General features: G+C 47.8%; 1 protein-coding gene across 1 annotated transcript; it reads right to left on the minus strand.

Annotated features, from left to right (window-relative positions):
- Positions 1-393: 393 nt before the first annotated feature.
- On the minus strand, positions 394-4,550 carry LOC136482228 (protein WVD2-like 4). The gene is made up of 9 exons (XM_066479460.1): positions 4,042-4,550; positions 3,679-3,925; positions 3,492-3,550; positions 3,319-3,383; positions 2,971-3,048; positions 2,778-2,874; positions 2,609-2,680; positions 2,414-2,521; positions 394-1,100 (listed from the first exon to the last, which is right to left on the minus strand). The coding sequence occupies exons 1-9, from the start codon at positions 4,255-4,257 to the stop codon at positions 663-665; spliced, it is 1,380 nt and encodes a 459-aa protein (XP_066335557.1). The 5' UTR covers positions 4,258-4,550; the 3' UTR covers positions 394-662.
- Between the last annotated feature and the right edge of the window lie 12,824 nt (positions 4,551-17,374).

Here is a 17,374-nt window from a genome sequence, read left to right on the forward strand (position 1 = left end):
TATACTCCGTATATGAATACTCGATGGCCTAGCATGTGGCACCCAACGCTGGAACACCATCCTCATGTTTTTGTTTGCTAGCATTTATATATTCAATCATCTGTATTTGGTTTTCCGAACTTTAGTAGATCCTAATGCCTAACGGTCAGGATTGGCCGCTGAAATAGACATTTCTCTAATTAATTCCATGCAAGTTTTGCAGCTGTGGATTGATGGGATTATATGTATATATCAGTGATGCAAATTAATAGATCAGTGTCGCTTTGACTTCATTATTAGTGCCAACATTGTTTTGAAAAACCCTTCTTATGGGTTCTACAAATTGTTGTCACCGTGGCAACGCAGGGGCATTGGCTAGTGAGGGAAAAAGGTAAAAGTAACACTACCATAAAATAATCCACAAGTTGCATTAATGTATTGCAACAATCCTAGGATGTCCTGCGACATACAGATCCAATATACACAAGATTGGGAATTTTAAACATGAACACAATATCAAGCAATATACATGGCATGCTCAATGACAAGCTGAAAAAAAATTGATGTCTACTACGGAAACGATAAACCATGACACTTTGAGCGATTCAACTTTCAATGAAGCACACACCCTCACTATTCACAGAACTGCAAGAAGGAAATAAATAGGCAAAATGCGCAACTGATCAACCATGGACTGGGACTTCATTCGAAGGAACCAATTGTGCAGCCAGATCAGGACCTGTAGCTTCTCCAACGACGAGATCTTCTGGGGCAGAAGGTTCTGAAGGAGGGACTTCAACTGGGGTTTCTTGCGCTTGCGCAACCTTTGCCCTTGAAACCTTAGGTTTTGAGTTTGAGATTTTTGGCTTTGTAACTACAGGTCTTGCTTCAGCCTTAGTGGTGGCAGACGCTTGTGATGGAGCTTTCGTGACTGGCCTCTGAACAGGTTTTCTAGCAGGGACACGAGGTTTGTTGTTCTCCATAACTTCATTTACCTTGCCCGAATTTGCAGTGCTCCGTGGGCTCTCACATGATACAGAACCATCTGCAGAAGCAGCAGTAGCAGAATTGGCTGGCTTGTGCCGGCCGAGCTTCGGTGACCTAGCGCGTGTTGGGGGAATCTACAAAACCACATCATATGGAAATTTGTTTAGGAGTGTGAAATTTACTAATGTGACAAAATAATGTGTCTAGAAAATATAATTCAGGAACCTTAATATTTTTTATAGAAACTAGCAAGGTGCACAAGACAAAACATTTGAATAGCAGTAACCAAGAAAGTGAATTTTAAACACACTGTGAAGTATGAATCAGTGCATACAGAAGACAAATGAGAGAAAAACCATTTACTAGATCCTGAAGCATGAATGAGATGATGAACTAGTAGAAAGAAACGATTTGTCACATCTAATTAACCTCCTATGAGATGGAAGGACAGATTTCACGAACATATATCTTGTGTACAAGAATGGCAATGTTTAGTCCCACATTAGGGTGCATCATTAACTGCAAATCTTGATGATTATCCTATAACAAATTCCATCATACGTGGATGACAATTGTTATAGAAAATAATTCAGGCATCTGTATGAAAGATAATTTCGCTTCATGGATCTTGCAAGACAAAGTCCCTAGTTACACTAATCTAAGACCTCAAATAGAGCCCTCAAAAGTGTATACTATTTACTTCAAAGTTGCACTATCACAGAGGCAGCAATATTAAACTATATCATAGTAAGGACCTAGCAGTTAGCACACATCAATAGGCACTCAATTATATTACAATTTAAGAAACTTTAAAAATATAAGGAGCATTCAGTATATGTAATATAGGATCACAATTCACAACTGAAAGACTGTAATCTAATGCTGTACTGATTACTGAATTTAAAAAATAGATCACTCATGCACAAAGCAGTAAGCCAGTAACTAAATCGAACAAAATGATTATGGCAGAAAAAAAATGTGCTTCAAATGCAGTTGTGTATCACATGATACATCTGCATGTACATTCTTATTCACCATCTCTAACAAAAGCATACTATCATTTTCTTTGGTGAAACAACTGTGTATTCAGGTTGCATTTTTTATGGTGCCATCTTAGTCAATATAGTACACACATGACACATCTATTTAGGATTTCATATTCTCGTCTCAAAATGTTTGGACAGACAAATATAAACATCCCTAAGCATGTCACAAAACCATATTTTTAGTAGAAATCTCTGGTAATGTAAGGCACAATGAGATAGTTGCCAGTGCATCCATCAATGTACAATGGCAAAAACTAAAATTGTACAAGTATTTGTATGAGTGCAAATGGAAACTTATCAAACTGGTTCACTGTGAATCTTTCTATTCAAATAGAAAAATAGGATGCAATTAAACCACATGGAACCGGAACATCACTACATGAAGTAAACCAACTCAGTACCTTTTTGAACTCAACTTTGGGTGGCTGCTCCTTGTAAAAGCTTGGCATAGGTGTGGCTTTAAATGTCAGGCTCTTCCTCAGCAGTTTGATCTCAGCCTCTTGGCTCTCCTGAGTGTGCATAGATTAACTTTCAGAACCGACACATATAAGTATCCCATAGTTTTTTTATGCAAATAATGTGAAAGCAACTCTCACCTTAGATTTCTCCTGCAAATTTGTTTTTTCCAGCTCCTTTGCGTGGATTTTCTCTTCAAGCTTTTGGAAGAACTGGGAGTAGGGAATGACCAAGGCCCTTCAGTACAAGAAAAAGGAAAACTAGACAAAACATGATCACTAAAACACCACTATGGAAAATAATGCAGACCTCCTTTCTCTTCTCAGCACGCTCCTCCAATCTGAAACTAAAACCAGCAGCAGCAGCAGCACTCTTGCGAGCTGCTGCACGGGGAGTATTGGTACTTCTGCAACACAACACGAAATAGCAGCGTTTTGTGTTGATACCATGGGGAAGAACAGATAAGTGGCTATCAATCAATCAATCATGAGGAATTTCTTACGATGTGGTGGAGCGCACATCATCCTCTGTTTTCCCTGGCTGCGTTTGTTTCATTGGTTTGTCGGTGTTTTCATATTGCCTGTTATCCAAAAATCAATACTTTCAGCAGATGAAAACGACAAAAACCAAAATTCATAACGGTTCGGATTAGTCAATCTAGTGCGACAAACAACACTGATCAAACCAATTATAGTAAACATCAGAAACAGGAAGGCGACACAATGTTGAAACGGTCCACATTAATTGCGTGGCCTGTACTATTTAGAGACGGTAACTGAAATTATGATGCAAAAGGAACAAAAGAGAAACACAGCAGCCAAATCTGGATTGGTAGCGGTCCAGCACTTACTCTTCTTGGACAGTGGGAACTGCGTCATTTGGGGCGGCTGCATCCACTGATCCAGACTTGACAGGCTATATAAGTCAAAAGGAACCGAACCAAGTCTTACAACAACGCAACCAAAAATAGACAGAACCATGTCAAGCTTCAAGTAACGGATCACTAAAGGAAGGGACCTTTACCATAGACCGGCGAGCAACAGGTGTCCGCGCCGAAATCGCCTTCTTCTCCGCCGCCCGGCCTGCAAGCGATCACATTCAATTCAATTCCATTCCAGAATTCAGTCAACACGACACCACTGAGGCAGCACAGACTGAGCACACCCATCACTATATATATATATAACGAAGAAGGAAACAGCAGCCTAACCTGCTGCGGCCTCCGATCCATTGGCCACGGCACCCTTGGCCTGCTTGGGCGGAGCAACCGCAGCCGCGGCCTTCTTGGCGGCGGCGGTGGCGGCCGTCGCAACCCGCGCAGGGAAGGAGGCGCTCTGCGGGAGGACCCCGGGCTTCTTACCCCTCGGAGCAGCGGAGGCGGCGGCGGTTGCGGCGGGCACCCTGCCGTTCTGCGGCTTCGCCTTCCTTGCCCCGGCGGCGTCCCCGGATCCACCCTTCTGCACGTACAACCGAGCGACGGTCAGTGCCGGATCACACCACCCCCGCACGGCCGCACTCGCGGCGGGCGAAGGCAGCCAGCTAGCCACAGGAGGCGGGACGGAACGGAACTCACCTTGGCGGGCGCCTTGGCCGGTGCCGCCGCCGCCGCCGTCACCGCCGGGGCGGGGGCCGCGTCCTCAGATCCGGCCGGCGCCGCGTCCTCGGCGGGCGCGGCGAGATCCCCGCGATCGCCGGCGGCGGGGCCACCCTCCACCTCCGCGGCGGCCTTGACGACGACGTAGCCCTCCCCCTCGATCCCATTCTCCGCGGCAGCGGCGCCCTCCTCCATCGCGGCGGCGCTCAGATCCGGGCCGGGATCGCGGCCGCGCCTCCCGCAACCGCCTGCCGGCAGGCACGTCCCGGTCTACCAACCTCAACCGCCCCCACCTACCAAACCACGGGGCGGGCGGGCGAGTGCGCGCGGCGGGGGTGGGTCAGCAGTGCGGGGGCGCGGGCGCGGGCGCCATCGTCGTGGACGTGGTGTGGAGAGGAGGAGGAGGAGGCGAACCGCCCACCCACCCACCCAGTGATGGGAACTGGGAAGCGCCGGGCTGGCTGCGTGGAGTGGAGGGAGTTGCCGAGTTGGATGGAGGAGTTGGTGCGAGCGGACAGCGGAGTGGACTCGACGGACGGGGGGGGGGGGGGGGGGGGGGGGCCTCCCGTGCCCCGCGGCCGCGCCGAGTAATAATAATAAAACTGCCAACGCACGCGCGGATCGGACGGTTCTGCCCCTCGCGCCAGTCGCCACCAGCCCACCACCGGCCTTACGTTACACGTAGTCGTAGGCATGGACCGTATAGCAGCGGTACATGTACAAATACAGTACAGACGATCGTATGGTATGGTAGTGGCGTAGGGGACGACGGGACACAGCAATTTCGTCCCGTATACGGACTGTGGCGGTGGCACCGTACGTACGTGCGGCTGACGATCGGTGGCCATGGTACGGTAGGAATTTGTACGTATGTAGAGAAGAAAACAGAGGGTCAGAGAGCTACGGTCCCTTGTACGGCAATATATGCTGAGCATTTTTTATTGTGATCATGACAGAAGGTAGTCAAACCGTGAGAGAAGTCGGCATATACATATAAAATGTTCTGCCTAAGCCAAGTAGATAAGTATGAGAGAAAAAGTATTCGATTGTCTAATAATTAACATGATCTCCTTCATAAGTCCAGTTGTGCTAGAGGCCACATTTGCCTTTCTTAGTGGATAAGGATGGGTTATGCATGACACTCTTAAACTTAGACAAGGGGTGCTGCGGAAGAGTTCGATTGCTAGTTAACTTAGACCTCGTTTGGCTTACCTTATAATCCGGTTTATTCGACATTTTTTTTGAACCGAAATAGTATTTTTCTTTCACAACAGTTCAACCGGAACGATATTTTTCGGCCAATTTCAACCAAGCGAACGGGGCCTAATTGCTTTGCTTTCAACGAGTGGCTTACTTACATGCGTCTTGATATCGACAACTGAAGGAATGGTGATGTCAGATTTTCTAATAAATCTAGAAAAATGCCCTATGAACATATCCGAAGAGACTGGACATGTTAATTTTTGGAATAAATTTAAGAAAAATACGGAGCACCTATGTGAAGTAGAGAGCATGAACTCGCCGTTTTGCAATTGGCTTGGCTTCACTGAACTTTTTGATCATCTTTCTAGAAATGGGGGACTCTTTAGAAAATGAGAATTGAATCCTAGGATGAATGGGAGAATCTCAAAACATGTTTCTATATATTTTCCTTCCAGAAAATCTCATTTTTCATTGAGAACCGGCTAGTTTTCAAGAAAACATCTTGAAGGAGAAGAAGTCATGCCCAGCGAAGCCTGTTAAGACTAGTTTTTTTTTAAAATAAAATGTTTATTAAGAGCAACTCTAAGATCCTCTTTATATATTTCCTCGTTGATAGGAATAGAAATTTTGATATAAAGAAAGCTTTCCAACTGTTCATTAATTAAATATCCAAATATTGCCATACTCTATTCCCGATTTATTGATAGATAAAGTTGGAGAGTGGGGTTGGTTCTACAAAGTGTGCACAAGATACAAAGAAGTTACTGGATGATGAAAAAAATACAGAGAGCGATTTTTATTCTCTGTAATCGATGACTCATGGAGCAAGTTTTAAAAAGACTATTGAAGTTGCTGTAAGAAGCTATATATACATGCTGGCACTCTACAAAGCGAGTACGGTTTAGGAGGGCGTGATTGGTCCGGTGTCTTAGGCCCCGTTTGGTAGGGCTCCGGCGGCTCCGGCTCCCGCACCTGTCGGCCGTTCAGGGGCCGATAGGTGCCAGGGGAGCCGGAGCCGCGGAGCCCGAAAAACGAGCTTCTCCGGCTCCGACGGTGTCTGTGAGAGAGGAAAGGAGAGAGAAAAACGGCTCCGGTGAACAGTATCGGGTGTCGGCCGCTCAGGGGCCGACAGGCCGGAGCCGGAGCCGCCGGAGCCCGACAAGCGGGGCCTTAGTCATAACATCCTAAGGTGGTGTTTGGTTTCTACGGGGCCGTCTAAAATTTCTATCACATCGAATATTTGGACACATGTATGGAGTATTAAATATAGACTAATTACGAAACTAATTACATAACTTACGACTAATTTACGAGACGAATCTTTTAAGCCTAATTAATCCATGATTTGACAACGTGTTGCAACAGTAAACATGTGCTAATGATAGATTAATTAGGCTTAAAAAATCGTCTCGCAAATTAGCCTCTATCTATGTAATTGGTTTTATAATTAATCTATATTTAATACTCTTTATTAATATCTAAAAATTCGATATTACATAAATTTTAGGAGCGACTAAAGAACCAAATACCAAACTCGGGCTACGGTTAGTTGGTCGCTCAAATCAGCACACTCCAATGTTAGTACTCCGGCCTGTGCCTATATACTCCTGCTCGCCACAATTCATAAATCTCATCTTATTTTATTTCTCGTGCACGTGGAATTACATACGGCCCTCGGATTGTTTGAATCACATATACTTGACCTGCTATATGTGCACGATAAGCACTGTTGCATTGCATGCAAAATTTCCAATGTCAATCTGGATTTTTGCGGTTTCACAAAAAAAAATCTGGATTTTTGGAAAAACAAAAGAGAAACTAGCAAAGTGCGAACCCAATTCAGCTTGAAATTAGACTTTATACCGACGCTGGACATCATTTGAGCACACATCCGCTTGGGACCGTGAGTCCCTGAAGCACATGTTGTTGCCTCTGGTTTTAACAATAAAATCAGCTACACACCATATCTGATCTTAGGAAGTCAAATTACACATATAACTACAAATAAGGGTAATATCAAAAGATAACGCTCAATACATAACGTACTTAAAACAAAGAATACAACCTTAGATAGAAGACAATGGAAAAACACTCCGATCTTCAGATAAAAACTCCACTCTACAGGGACAACTGACTGGTTGATCACAAGCCTAACCATCTAGTACCCATCCGAGATTTTCCAAAGAATTAAAAAGTAAACCAAGCATAAGTACATGTCGTACTCAGCAATATAACATGGCGTTTATAAGGCTCAAAATGTTAACACTGGTCTACTGCGATTGGTTTTTAGTAAGTCACAATTTTAACAATTGAGTAGCAACAAGTTTAGCGTAAGCCCCAAATAACCACACGATCATGTAAACAAGATTAATGTTGTCGATGTTTCGAGTTACCACCGACGAGTAAATTTCTAATATTGCGCGTCTGGCTCGGATGGTGTGCTTAAGGGACACGAGGTTTATACTGGTTCGGGCAGAAAGTCCCTACGTCCAGTTCATTGCTGTTGCTCGTGTTACTAGCACTGCAAGTTTGTAGTAGGGGGTACAAACAGGCGAGAGAGGAAAATGATCCCAAGTCTCTGGTGGAAAGAGTGAACGGGTGCTGAGAGCTCGATCGCTACTCAGTCGTGTGTTCGTGTCGTGTTCTTGTGTGTTTATCTCGTGTTCTGATCGGTTCCGGGTGATTCGATCGGTCCTTGATGGGTCGATCCCCTCCATGGGACGCCCTGCTTTCCCTTTTATAGGCCAAGGGAAAGCACGGGTTATAGCGGAGGAAAAGAGAAGAATTAGAGGGAGAAGAAGTCCTTTAGGATTGCCGGGTCCTTCTTCTCCTTTATGCGGGTCTCGCTGAACCTGTAGATGTCAACAGGGGCAGCTCCACGTCGCGGCCCTGTCCGTCACTAGCGCCACGCAGGCGTCGTCTGCCGGTCATGGCGTTCCATTTCGTCCTGGCGGACGTTGTGATGAACTATCGCATCTGTCAGCGTTTGTACGATGGTTAGGCAGAGCAGCACTGACACGCCTGACGCTGTTCTTGATGTAAACCCTTAGGTATGACCCACCATGGCCACGGGTTACATCGGGGCGTGCCAGTCTCTTCCTTGGTGTTAGAGTTTTGACCCAGACCTATACGTCTAGACCTGGAGTGGTTGGTGGCGGTATGGGACCACGTCGGACGAGGCGGGGCCCGCGCCCTCAGGGTCGGGCAAGACGGAGCCCTCCCCCAGAGGTCGGGCGAGGCGGAGCGCGTGGCCTCGAAGTCGAGCGAGGCAGAGCCCGTGGCCTCGAGGTCGGGTGAGGCACAGCCCGCCCCCGGAGGTCAAGCGAGGCGGAGCCCGCAACCTTAGGGTCAGGCGAGGTGGAGCCTGCCCCTAGAGGTCGGGCGAGGCGAAGCCCGCCCTCCGCGGCTCCATAGACCGCTACTAAGCACCAATGAAAGTCATCACTCATGTTCCTAAGGTGGAACTTTATAAAAAATTCCCCCTCCTCTATACTCCCAATATCATAGGCATCTAAATTTACCCCTAGCAGCATTCCACTAGACCTTCCATGCGGTTCAGTCCATTGCCACACAAAATTGTTCCCTCCACAATACTTATCTAGCTTTGCCTGCGTAAAATCTTTTTTACCGGTTTCCAAGAGAGCAATGAAGTCTAGCCCTTGCTCTCTTGTCATATTACTTAGAAATTTGGTTTTAGCCAAGTCGCGAAGACCTCTGCTATTCCAGAAAATTCCTTTCATTTTTTACCAATCTTATTGATCTTAAACTTTAATTCCCTCGAAGCCTTAATCCTTGATGACTTAGCGCCAGGCTTCTGTTGAACCGTCTTGAAATCACTACTTAGGTGATAACTATCTTCGTCGAAAATTTCTTCCATTACATCTCCACATAAAAACTCTAATGCTTTCTTCTCATAACTATCTGAGTAGACATATTCATTGTCCAAGCAATCCTCTTCCCCTTCTCCCAGTACCGAACCTGGCCGTTCACTAGCTAAAGCGTCCTCAACTAGGTTCTGAACACTCCCCTCAAAAGAATCCCCGTTTACAGTTCTCGTCCCTAATCCTAAAGCCCATAAATTGTCTATCGCAATTGAAAGGGGTATAGAACAAGAATGGTCAACCTGGTGGTTACATTTGTTGCATTCTAGATTTTTGGAATGCATTAAGCGCTCCGCCCGCACCAGAGTGTGCTCAGCCACCACTCCAGCAAGCCTCGGACTCGCCCTTGTCAGAGAATGGACCACCTCCTTGATTAATGCAGCTCCTACAAGCTTCGTACCAGCAGGTTCTACCACATCCATCACCGAGCAACTATTTTTCCTTTCTTCATTAGTAATAACTTTTGCATCTTCACCCAGCTCCTTGACCTCTAGAACTGCAGCACTTCCTTCCACTTCCATTGGAACCCCTCCAGCATCCATCTCCTCTGAATTAACCTCAACCAACCCAAGGTTATCAGTATTCCCCTCCATGAACTCAACCAGCTCTTTGACCACTTTATCAGCTAGGTCCTCCAAAACCTCATCCACCACTACATCGAGTATCTTGCTGGCCTTCCAACTAAGGAATTCCTCAAATTCCTCCTTTTTGAGAGCATGTCCATTAACAGGAACATCATTCTTCGACCGGGAATCCCTCCTATTGTCCTCCCCATTGCTCCCTTTGGAGCGCTTGTTATTTCTCAGCTTCTTTTGATCATTATTCAGTCCATCTTCAGTGTTCGGACCTTGGCTCTTCCCCTCTCCATCTCCCTCGCATTCCCCTCCATCCCATTCAACCTCAACTTCCTCTCCTTTCTCATCAAAACCCCTCTTCTCCACTTCGAACTCCAAGTCAAAATAATGATCTCTAATCACCACATCTAGCATCCTCGGAATCAGCTTAGGATCAAGCACCGCAACTAAAATGCGTCCAAACTCATTCTTCCTCGTGGTCTCCATGTCCACAGTCTGCGTTGCACCTAACAGAGATCCCACCGCCCATAAGATGGGGAACTCACGAAGCAGTTTTCTAATGCATCTCACCCTCACCCACACCTTGGGTAGCAGGAAACCCTCTTCTTTTTCCTACCACTCTTCAAACTGCATTCTAATACCATTAGTCACTCCTTCCCCCTTTGCATCCGCTCCCCCATATGCTATTGAACGTAACAGCTCAGCCTTGGAAGGAAATTGGGTAAGAAACTCGTCTTCCCCAAGCTCCTTCAACTCCCAATTCCACTTAACCGACACCACCCTTCTTAGCTGCAACACAAGCTGGTCAGCGGACAGAGAGCCACCCACCACTGAGACTCTGGCCATCTTTGAGTCTTTCTTCGTCCTTGGCAATGGTGGATGCGGGATATGATAGAATCCTAGCCCCATCACTGCATAACCCGTCGCATAAGCCACCGGCCTCGGCGCTTTAAGAAGAGGGCACTTGTGGTTCATGTGTTCATGCGAGTCGCACAACACACAATACACCTCCGCCTTGCAAGCCACCGCTGCATGCCCCTTTTTTGAGCACCTAGAGAAGCGCCCACTCCCCTTATCAGCATCACCTCCATCCCTGCCCTCTCCAACCTCCAATGCCATTTCCACATCAGTGCCTTTCTCCAGCTCGGAAGCACCCCCATTTGCCTCAGAAAATTCACCAGCCTCTTCACCTTTTCCTTGTTCCTGGGCCTATCGCCCATCTTCATGCCACACCCATCTTCCTGATGTCGGCTCCCAAGGTCCACCTCTCCCAGCTCCACCTGGCAGATGAAACTGCCCAGCTCGTCCCCTACCAGAATTGCCAAACCTTCCAGATCGCCCCTTTCTGAAATCGCCCCGCTGAGCACCACCTCTCCAGGCCCAACTCTCCCGCCCGCCCCAGCTTCTTCCCACACCTGCTATGCCCCGATCGCAACGATAAGGGCCATACGCGCTTGCGCCCATCCTCTCATCTCGCCCATGCCCGTCACGGTCGCCCACCATCCTCGCCGAGCTCGCAACCCCTTCTGCTTTGAGCTCACAGACCTTTGGTCCAACAGACGGACGCTTTTGGTTGAGACTCGTAAGAACTCTCCGAGCTCGAGTCGATGCGCTTAAGTTCGCCCCACCCCCCGCCAAACTCCTCGGCATCCCCCCGGCATTAAACAGGAAACATAAACCCCTCGTTGGTTAAAATGTTAGGTGTGAACCAACATTGAATAATTTGCTGGCCGCATGCTCACCCAGCTCACGCACCTTTGGACGGCCCAATGGTCGCCCCCATCTCTCAACCGTTCCTGTCCCCCCTCCGTTCCTTTCTCCTAGGCCAGAGTTAACGCATCCACCCTCCTCTGCACACAAATCTCTTAAAGATATTGATATCCTAGGAGATTTGGATTGTCTAAGATCCTTGACCAAGATGTCTCCTATCTGTCGATTTTGTGGGGACCGTGGTTTAGGCAGCGGCCCCTTCCACGTTTTCTCGGTTCTCTGGAAGCGCAGATCAGCCACCGCCTCCGTAATTCTAGATGCTAGCGGCCGGGGATGGCTAACATGTCCAGCCCCCCTATCAACTGAAGCAAATTTTGGAGAATGAAAATTCTTCGTTAACAGAGACTTTGCTCTTATCAAATCATCTACCGAAAACCCGACTCGTGTTGCATCACGGATGAATTCTCTTTCAGAATTATAAGCTTCTTCATCCGGATCTCCCCCCTCCTTTTTGATAACATCGTCATCACTCTCACCATTGTCATCATCTTCAAGTGCCCAGAATCTCGAACCCTTCCATGGTTTTTCAACTCCAACGAACTGTTCTAAGGTCGAAAGATATGGTGCAGAGTGTCGCCGTTTAAGGCTCCCTGACACCACCGAACCTCTACTGAACCCCATTTGCTCTGTCATTAACATACAATGCTAAGAAGACTTAGGGCGCGTTTAGTTCCGAAAATTTTTGGCTTTTGGCTACTGTAGTACTTTCGTTTGTATTTGGCAAAAATTGTCCAATTATGGACTATTTAGGCTTAAAAGATTCGTCTCGCTAATTACAGACAAACTATACAATTAGTTATTTTTTTAACTATATTTAATACTCTATGCATGTGCCGCAAGATTTGATGTGACGGAGAATCTTGAAAACTTTTGGTTTTTGGGTGGGATCTAAGCAGGGCCTTAGCTTCTGAGCGATGTATCAGCACACTGCTCCTCTTTTCCACGCTTGTACTACTATCCACTACTTAACTATGAAGCACTTATGTCGAGACGTACCTGGGATTCAATTTCCCCTACTGACGCAATCCGTCGAACAGGTGTCGGACATCAGCAATGGAAATCCGCCTCCGCCGTGCCGTCCAAGTGCTCCCTGCAAGACAATATCCTCACCTGCCTGACGTATGTCAGATTCGGCTATGAGCGCACCAACCAACACCAGCAGCTTCTCCTCTGCACGTCGTCCTCGTAAGCTCCGCCCAGCTCCGCCCGCAGCACGGCGAACTGCCCAGCTCCCACGGTGGTGTCGCCGCCGCCACCGCTGATGCCGCCTTAAGGCTCACGTCATGTCATCCCACACGGCGACAAGACGCACCATCCTCGCCTTGTTCCCTCATCGGCGCCGGCAAGCGCGCCCACTGGCTATCCCAGAATCAGCCGGTTAGCCGACAGTAGGCGGGCGCCCAGCACCCGGCTAACTGGCTGCGGAAGTGCGGAACAGAGGAAGGGGCCGCCAGCCGCTCCGCCGCGAATCGCACAGCGGATAGTGCGGGACTGTGCCGCCGGCCGCCGTGTAGCGCCCGAGCCGGAGCAGCCGGAGCGTTTCTCCTACAGTCAGGTTAGTGGTCTACATATGCTGATATGCATCTGCATTATTCAGTATCAGTATTATTGGGTTCACTAGATCTTGGTAGATTTGTTAGTGTAGCTCTTTGTTTGCTGGTTCCCAATATTTATAGCCAGTGAAATTTGTGCATGCTAAAACGGAAAGGTTTCGATTCATCAACTGCCAACTGTGCCTCTTTCAATACTATCATGCAACTTTAGTGGAGAAGCAATAAAATAGAGTAAAAGGTACAAGACAAATATGATTTTGTTAGGTAACCTCCAATCTGTGCATATTAAGCAAGTGAGATCAACATCAACTATTCATTTCCTAGAAAATAGTGCCTTCAAAACCATACTGAATTTTTTGGAAAATAGTGCCTTCAAATTGTATATAAGAACATTCTTTAAAATCCCATTGATTCTTTTGGCTGGCTTCACCCCCGAGAAAGGGTGTGTGCTTCTAACCTACACGACTCATCAAATTCTGTCAAAATATTTGCATAACTCTAAACTATTTATTTGATTTATAGGTGATTTTGGTTGTTGGTGATGACACCTAACATATCTCTAGAGGGATCTTGTATGACAAAGCAATACAAAGAATTGGGCAGCGATTGCAGGATCAAGGTCGTAGTTCATAGACGGTTGCAGAGCAGTAGTCTGAACTCCAAAACCACGACGCGAGTGATGATGGATACCAGCTGTTGCAGTTGGTTGATTGGGAAAGATTTGGCATAGGGAGTTTATCATATAGTCACTGTAGATTTTTTTGATAGTTACTGTCACTGTAGAATTGATGCAGTTACAATTTTTGTGAGGATTTTTGTGTGCAGTCTTACATGGAAGGGGTTCTGAACAAGCTGTTCATTTTGGGTCCATCTCTTGCATATATTATTGTACCTATAATATTTTTTAAGATAAAACTGAAGGTAAAACATGATGTACATGGACCTTAGAAAATAGAGGTAATTGCACAAAAAATGGAACCCACTTACCAATGTCATCGGGTGAAGTGCCGCAATTGCACAAAAAATGGCGCTCACAGGTTAATACACATGTTCAAAATTATCATAGCATTAGTTTGTTCCTATTGCAACGCACGGTATGATCTTAATTGTACAATATCTTTTGGATTATCTTCTAGATTATTTTTGATTGGTGACCAGCTGTAGCTTGGTGTTCGTGCAAAGCACGTTCTCTTGGTCGAAACATTGATATATTAAATTCTTAATTGTACAAATATATTGTAAAACACAAACTTATTATGATTAAGGTGAATGCTCGTGTATTGCAACTTGTAAAACATTACGATTGCAGTATCTATTTTAGATACAATATAACACGTGCTCATACATATGTTATCGTGATATTACGTGTACCCGTTACAATGCTAGGGCATTTAACTAGTAATAATAATAAAACTGAAACGGCGCGGCAGTGGCACTGCCAACGCACGCGCGGATCCGACGGTTCTGCCCCTCGCGCCAGTCGTCACCAGCCCACCACCGGCCTTACGTTACACGTAGTCGTAGGCATGGACCGTATAGCAGCGGTACATGTACAAATACAATAACGACCGTATGGTATGGTAGCGGTGTAGGGGACGACGGGACACAGCAATCTCGTCCCGTATACGGACAGTGGCGGTGGCACCGTACGTACGTGCAGCAGACGATCGGTGGCCATGGTACGGTAGAAATTTGTACATATGTAGAGAAGAAAACAGAGGGTCAGAGAGCTACGGTCCCTTGTACGGCAATATATGCTGAGCATTTTTTATTGTGATGATGACAGAAGGTAGTCTTTCGTTAGGTAGTACGGTTAGCGTTACAATCTTTGATTGATCCCTGTGTGTGTATGCATGACACTCTTAAACGTACACAAGGCGCGGCCTCCGGGTCGGGCGAGGCGGAGCCCGCCCTCAGAGGTTGGGCGAGGCGAAGCCCGCGTACCTGGAGGTCGGTTGGAGTTATAGTCGCGCTCTTGACTGCTCGGGTGAATTAATGTTGATGGTCATTAGCTCCTCCTCTTCGGGTACCCTAGTATTGGTCTCCAACAGTAGCCTCCGAGCCTGCGAAGGAGTAGAATACTCCTTCGGAGGCTTTTTCCGAACGGAAGGACTCTGAGGGCCTTGGCCTTCTTTTGTCGCCCACGGCGTGACCTGGGGACAATGATTCCCTTTCGTCGAGATCGGACCCCTAGGGGGTATAGCCGTGAGATTTGGTGGGTCGAAAAAAGTCTTTTCTGATTCCGACCGATATGGGGGTCTGTTGTTCTGTGATCGCGCGTGTGGTCTCCTTGCAAGTCCAACTTTCCTCGAGCCCCTGCCCGTAGCAGGGGTCCGGTTGAGGGTCGTCTCATCTTTTGTGATCATTTTCCCTCAAGCGTTTTTTTCCGATAAAACGGAGGGGCTGAGCCATGCCACAATTTTCCTTTATGGATGAATCATGGTGCTCGGTGAGCTATTAACGGGCTAGTCTGAATGGGGCCCCGACATCCCGTTCGCGAGGGTCCAGCTTGGGTTGATTGGTGACTGACTCCAGATTCTCAGCGGTTAATCCATATAGTTTTTGGGTCCGTTCGACCGGTCCCGAGGGCTCTCTGCCTTTCTTCAAGGAAAAACCATGGATCGTATCTGGCCAAGACTCGAACGTGGGCCGGGATGCCCGTGGCGCTCATGCGCCCGGGTTCTGGCTGCTAGCGGGCCCATCCCTTTCCACCCTCACTCTAAAGGTGCCCGGAGCGGTTGTCGAACCCGTCGGTGAGCCAACCTTCTAACTCTTGGGCCTAGATGGGCCGTAGGAGCCTTCTCAGCTCTGTATCCCTTTTACCCATGATGGGTCATGGCCTGTTCGGGGAGGCGAAACGTCCGGCGCATTTTCCTAGTGGATGGCCATAAGTTGCGTGCGCACGCCCCGCGACGAGTCGTGGTGATAGGTCTTGGCAGGCATGGAGATCAAGGCGGATGGTTGGTTTCCTCGCACCCATCGCCCCTATAAAACCAAGGGGATAGCCCTCCGTGTTTCATACGCATGCCTGCATCCCTTCCTCCGCAGCCACGCCGTCGCCGCCAACGCTTAGGTTTCCTGCCTCCGCATCTCCGCCGCCGTTGAGCCCACATCCATCCGCCCCCACCTCTAATGGATCCGTGGTACTGTTCTGACATCACCTTCTAGCGCATGGAGGGCCTCATCCATCGTGGTCTTCTCTACGCGTGGACCTCGGTCGAGGAGTGGTTGCTACCCAATGACAAGTATTTACCGTCGCCACCCGACGGCTACATGGTGTCATTCGCCCACTTCCATGAGCGTGGGCTCATGACCCCCGCCCACAAATTTCTTTGGGGGTTGCTGCACTACTACAAGATTGAGCTATAGCATCTCAATCCCAATGGGATCCAGCACATGGCGACGTTTGTCGCACTGTGCGAGAGATTCCTGGGGATCAACCCCCACTTTGACTTGTAGAGGCATTTCTTCGTCGTCAACCTCCAGAAGAAGAGGGAGAAAAGTGGCAGGCAAGAGCTGTACATGCTGATGGGGTGCGCTGGCATCCAACTTCGAAACAATCGGGTCGACGAGTACCCGTCCATGCGGCTCTCGACGTCCAACAAGGGGTGGCACTCGTAGTGGTTCTACCTCAAGAATGACGCCGCCGCCCCTCTGCCAGAGTTCACCGGACGCCTAATCAAAGAGGCCCCAGAGCAGTGGAGGAAGTGGGGCATCCCGGAGAAGGACAAGAAGAAGTTTCGAGACCATATCACTGCCATCCACATCCTAAAGGAGAATGGCCTGAAGGGGTTAGGCGTCATCGGGGCTACCACGTGAGGAGGGTGGCACCATTGATGATGCGCGCGCTCTTGCTATACGCGATGGCGCCTAAGGCATTGTTCGACGGAATGACGTTCGTCGAGGAAACTCTCCCCAACTTCGAGATCGCACAACGCATCGAGGCGATAGAGCCTGTCGACAAAAGATGCTCGATAGTCCACCGAGGGGTATCCTATGATGGTAGATTTGTCGTAGAGGTGAGCGAGATCAGGAGCGAGATGGTAATACAAGCACCAAGACACAAGATGTAGACAGGTTCGGCCATTAATATGATGTAATACCTACATCCTGTGTTATGATGTATTGCATTGAGATGTATCGATCATGATGTATCTTGTCCGCTAGGGGACCCCTGCCTCTCCTTATATAGTCTGGAGAGCAGGGTTACAAGGAAAGTAGCCTATTTGGTACTATATAATATCTTACGGTGCATGCCGAGCAGCGCCGTACATGCCTTGATCTTGTGGGATGGGCCACCTCTGATGGTGCAGCCCATGTCCTGTCTTGT

This window comes from Miscanthus floridulus, chromosome 9 (genome assembly GCF_019320115.1).
Source record: "Miscanthus floridulus cultivar M001 chromosome 9, ASM1932011v1, whole genome shotgun sequence".
NCBI classification, from domain to species: domain Eukaryota; kingdom Viridiplantae; phylum Streptophyta; class Magnoliopsida; order Poales; family Poaceae; genus Miscanthus; species Miscanthus floridulus.

Bases quoted from the DNA above. Each gene is read 5' to 3' on its own strand.
- LOC136482228 (XM_066479460.1), bottom strand. From the start codon at position 4,257: ATGGAGGAGGGCGCCGCTGCCGCGGAGAATGGGATCGAGGGGGAGGGC. The intron at 3,926-4,041 runs GTGAGTTCCGTT...TTGTACGTGCAG, and splicing joins CGGCCAAGGCGCCCGCCAAG to AAGGGTGGATCCGGGGACGC. The intron at 3,551-3,678 runs GTTAGGCTGCTG...GATCGCTTGCAG, and splicing joins TGGATCGGAGGCCGCAGCAG to GCCGGGCGGCGGAGAAGAAG.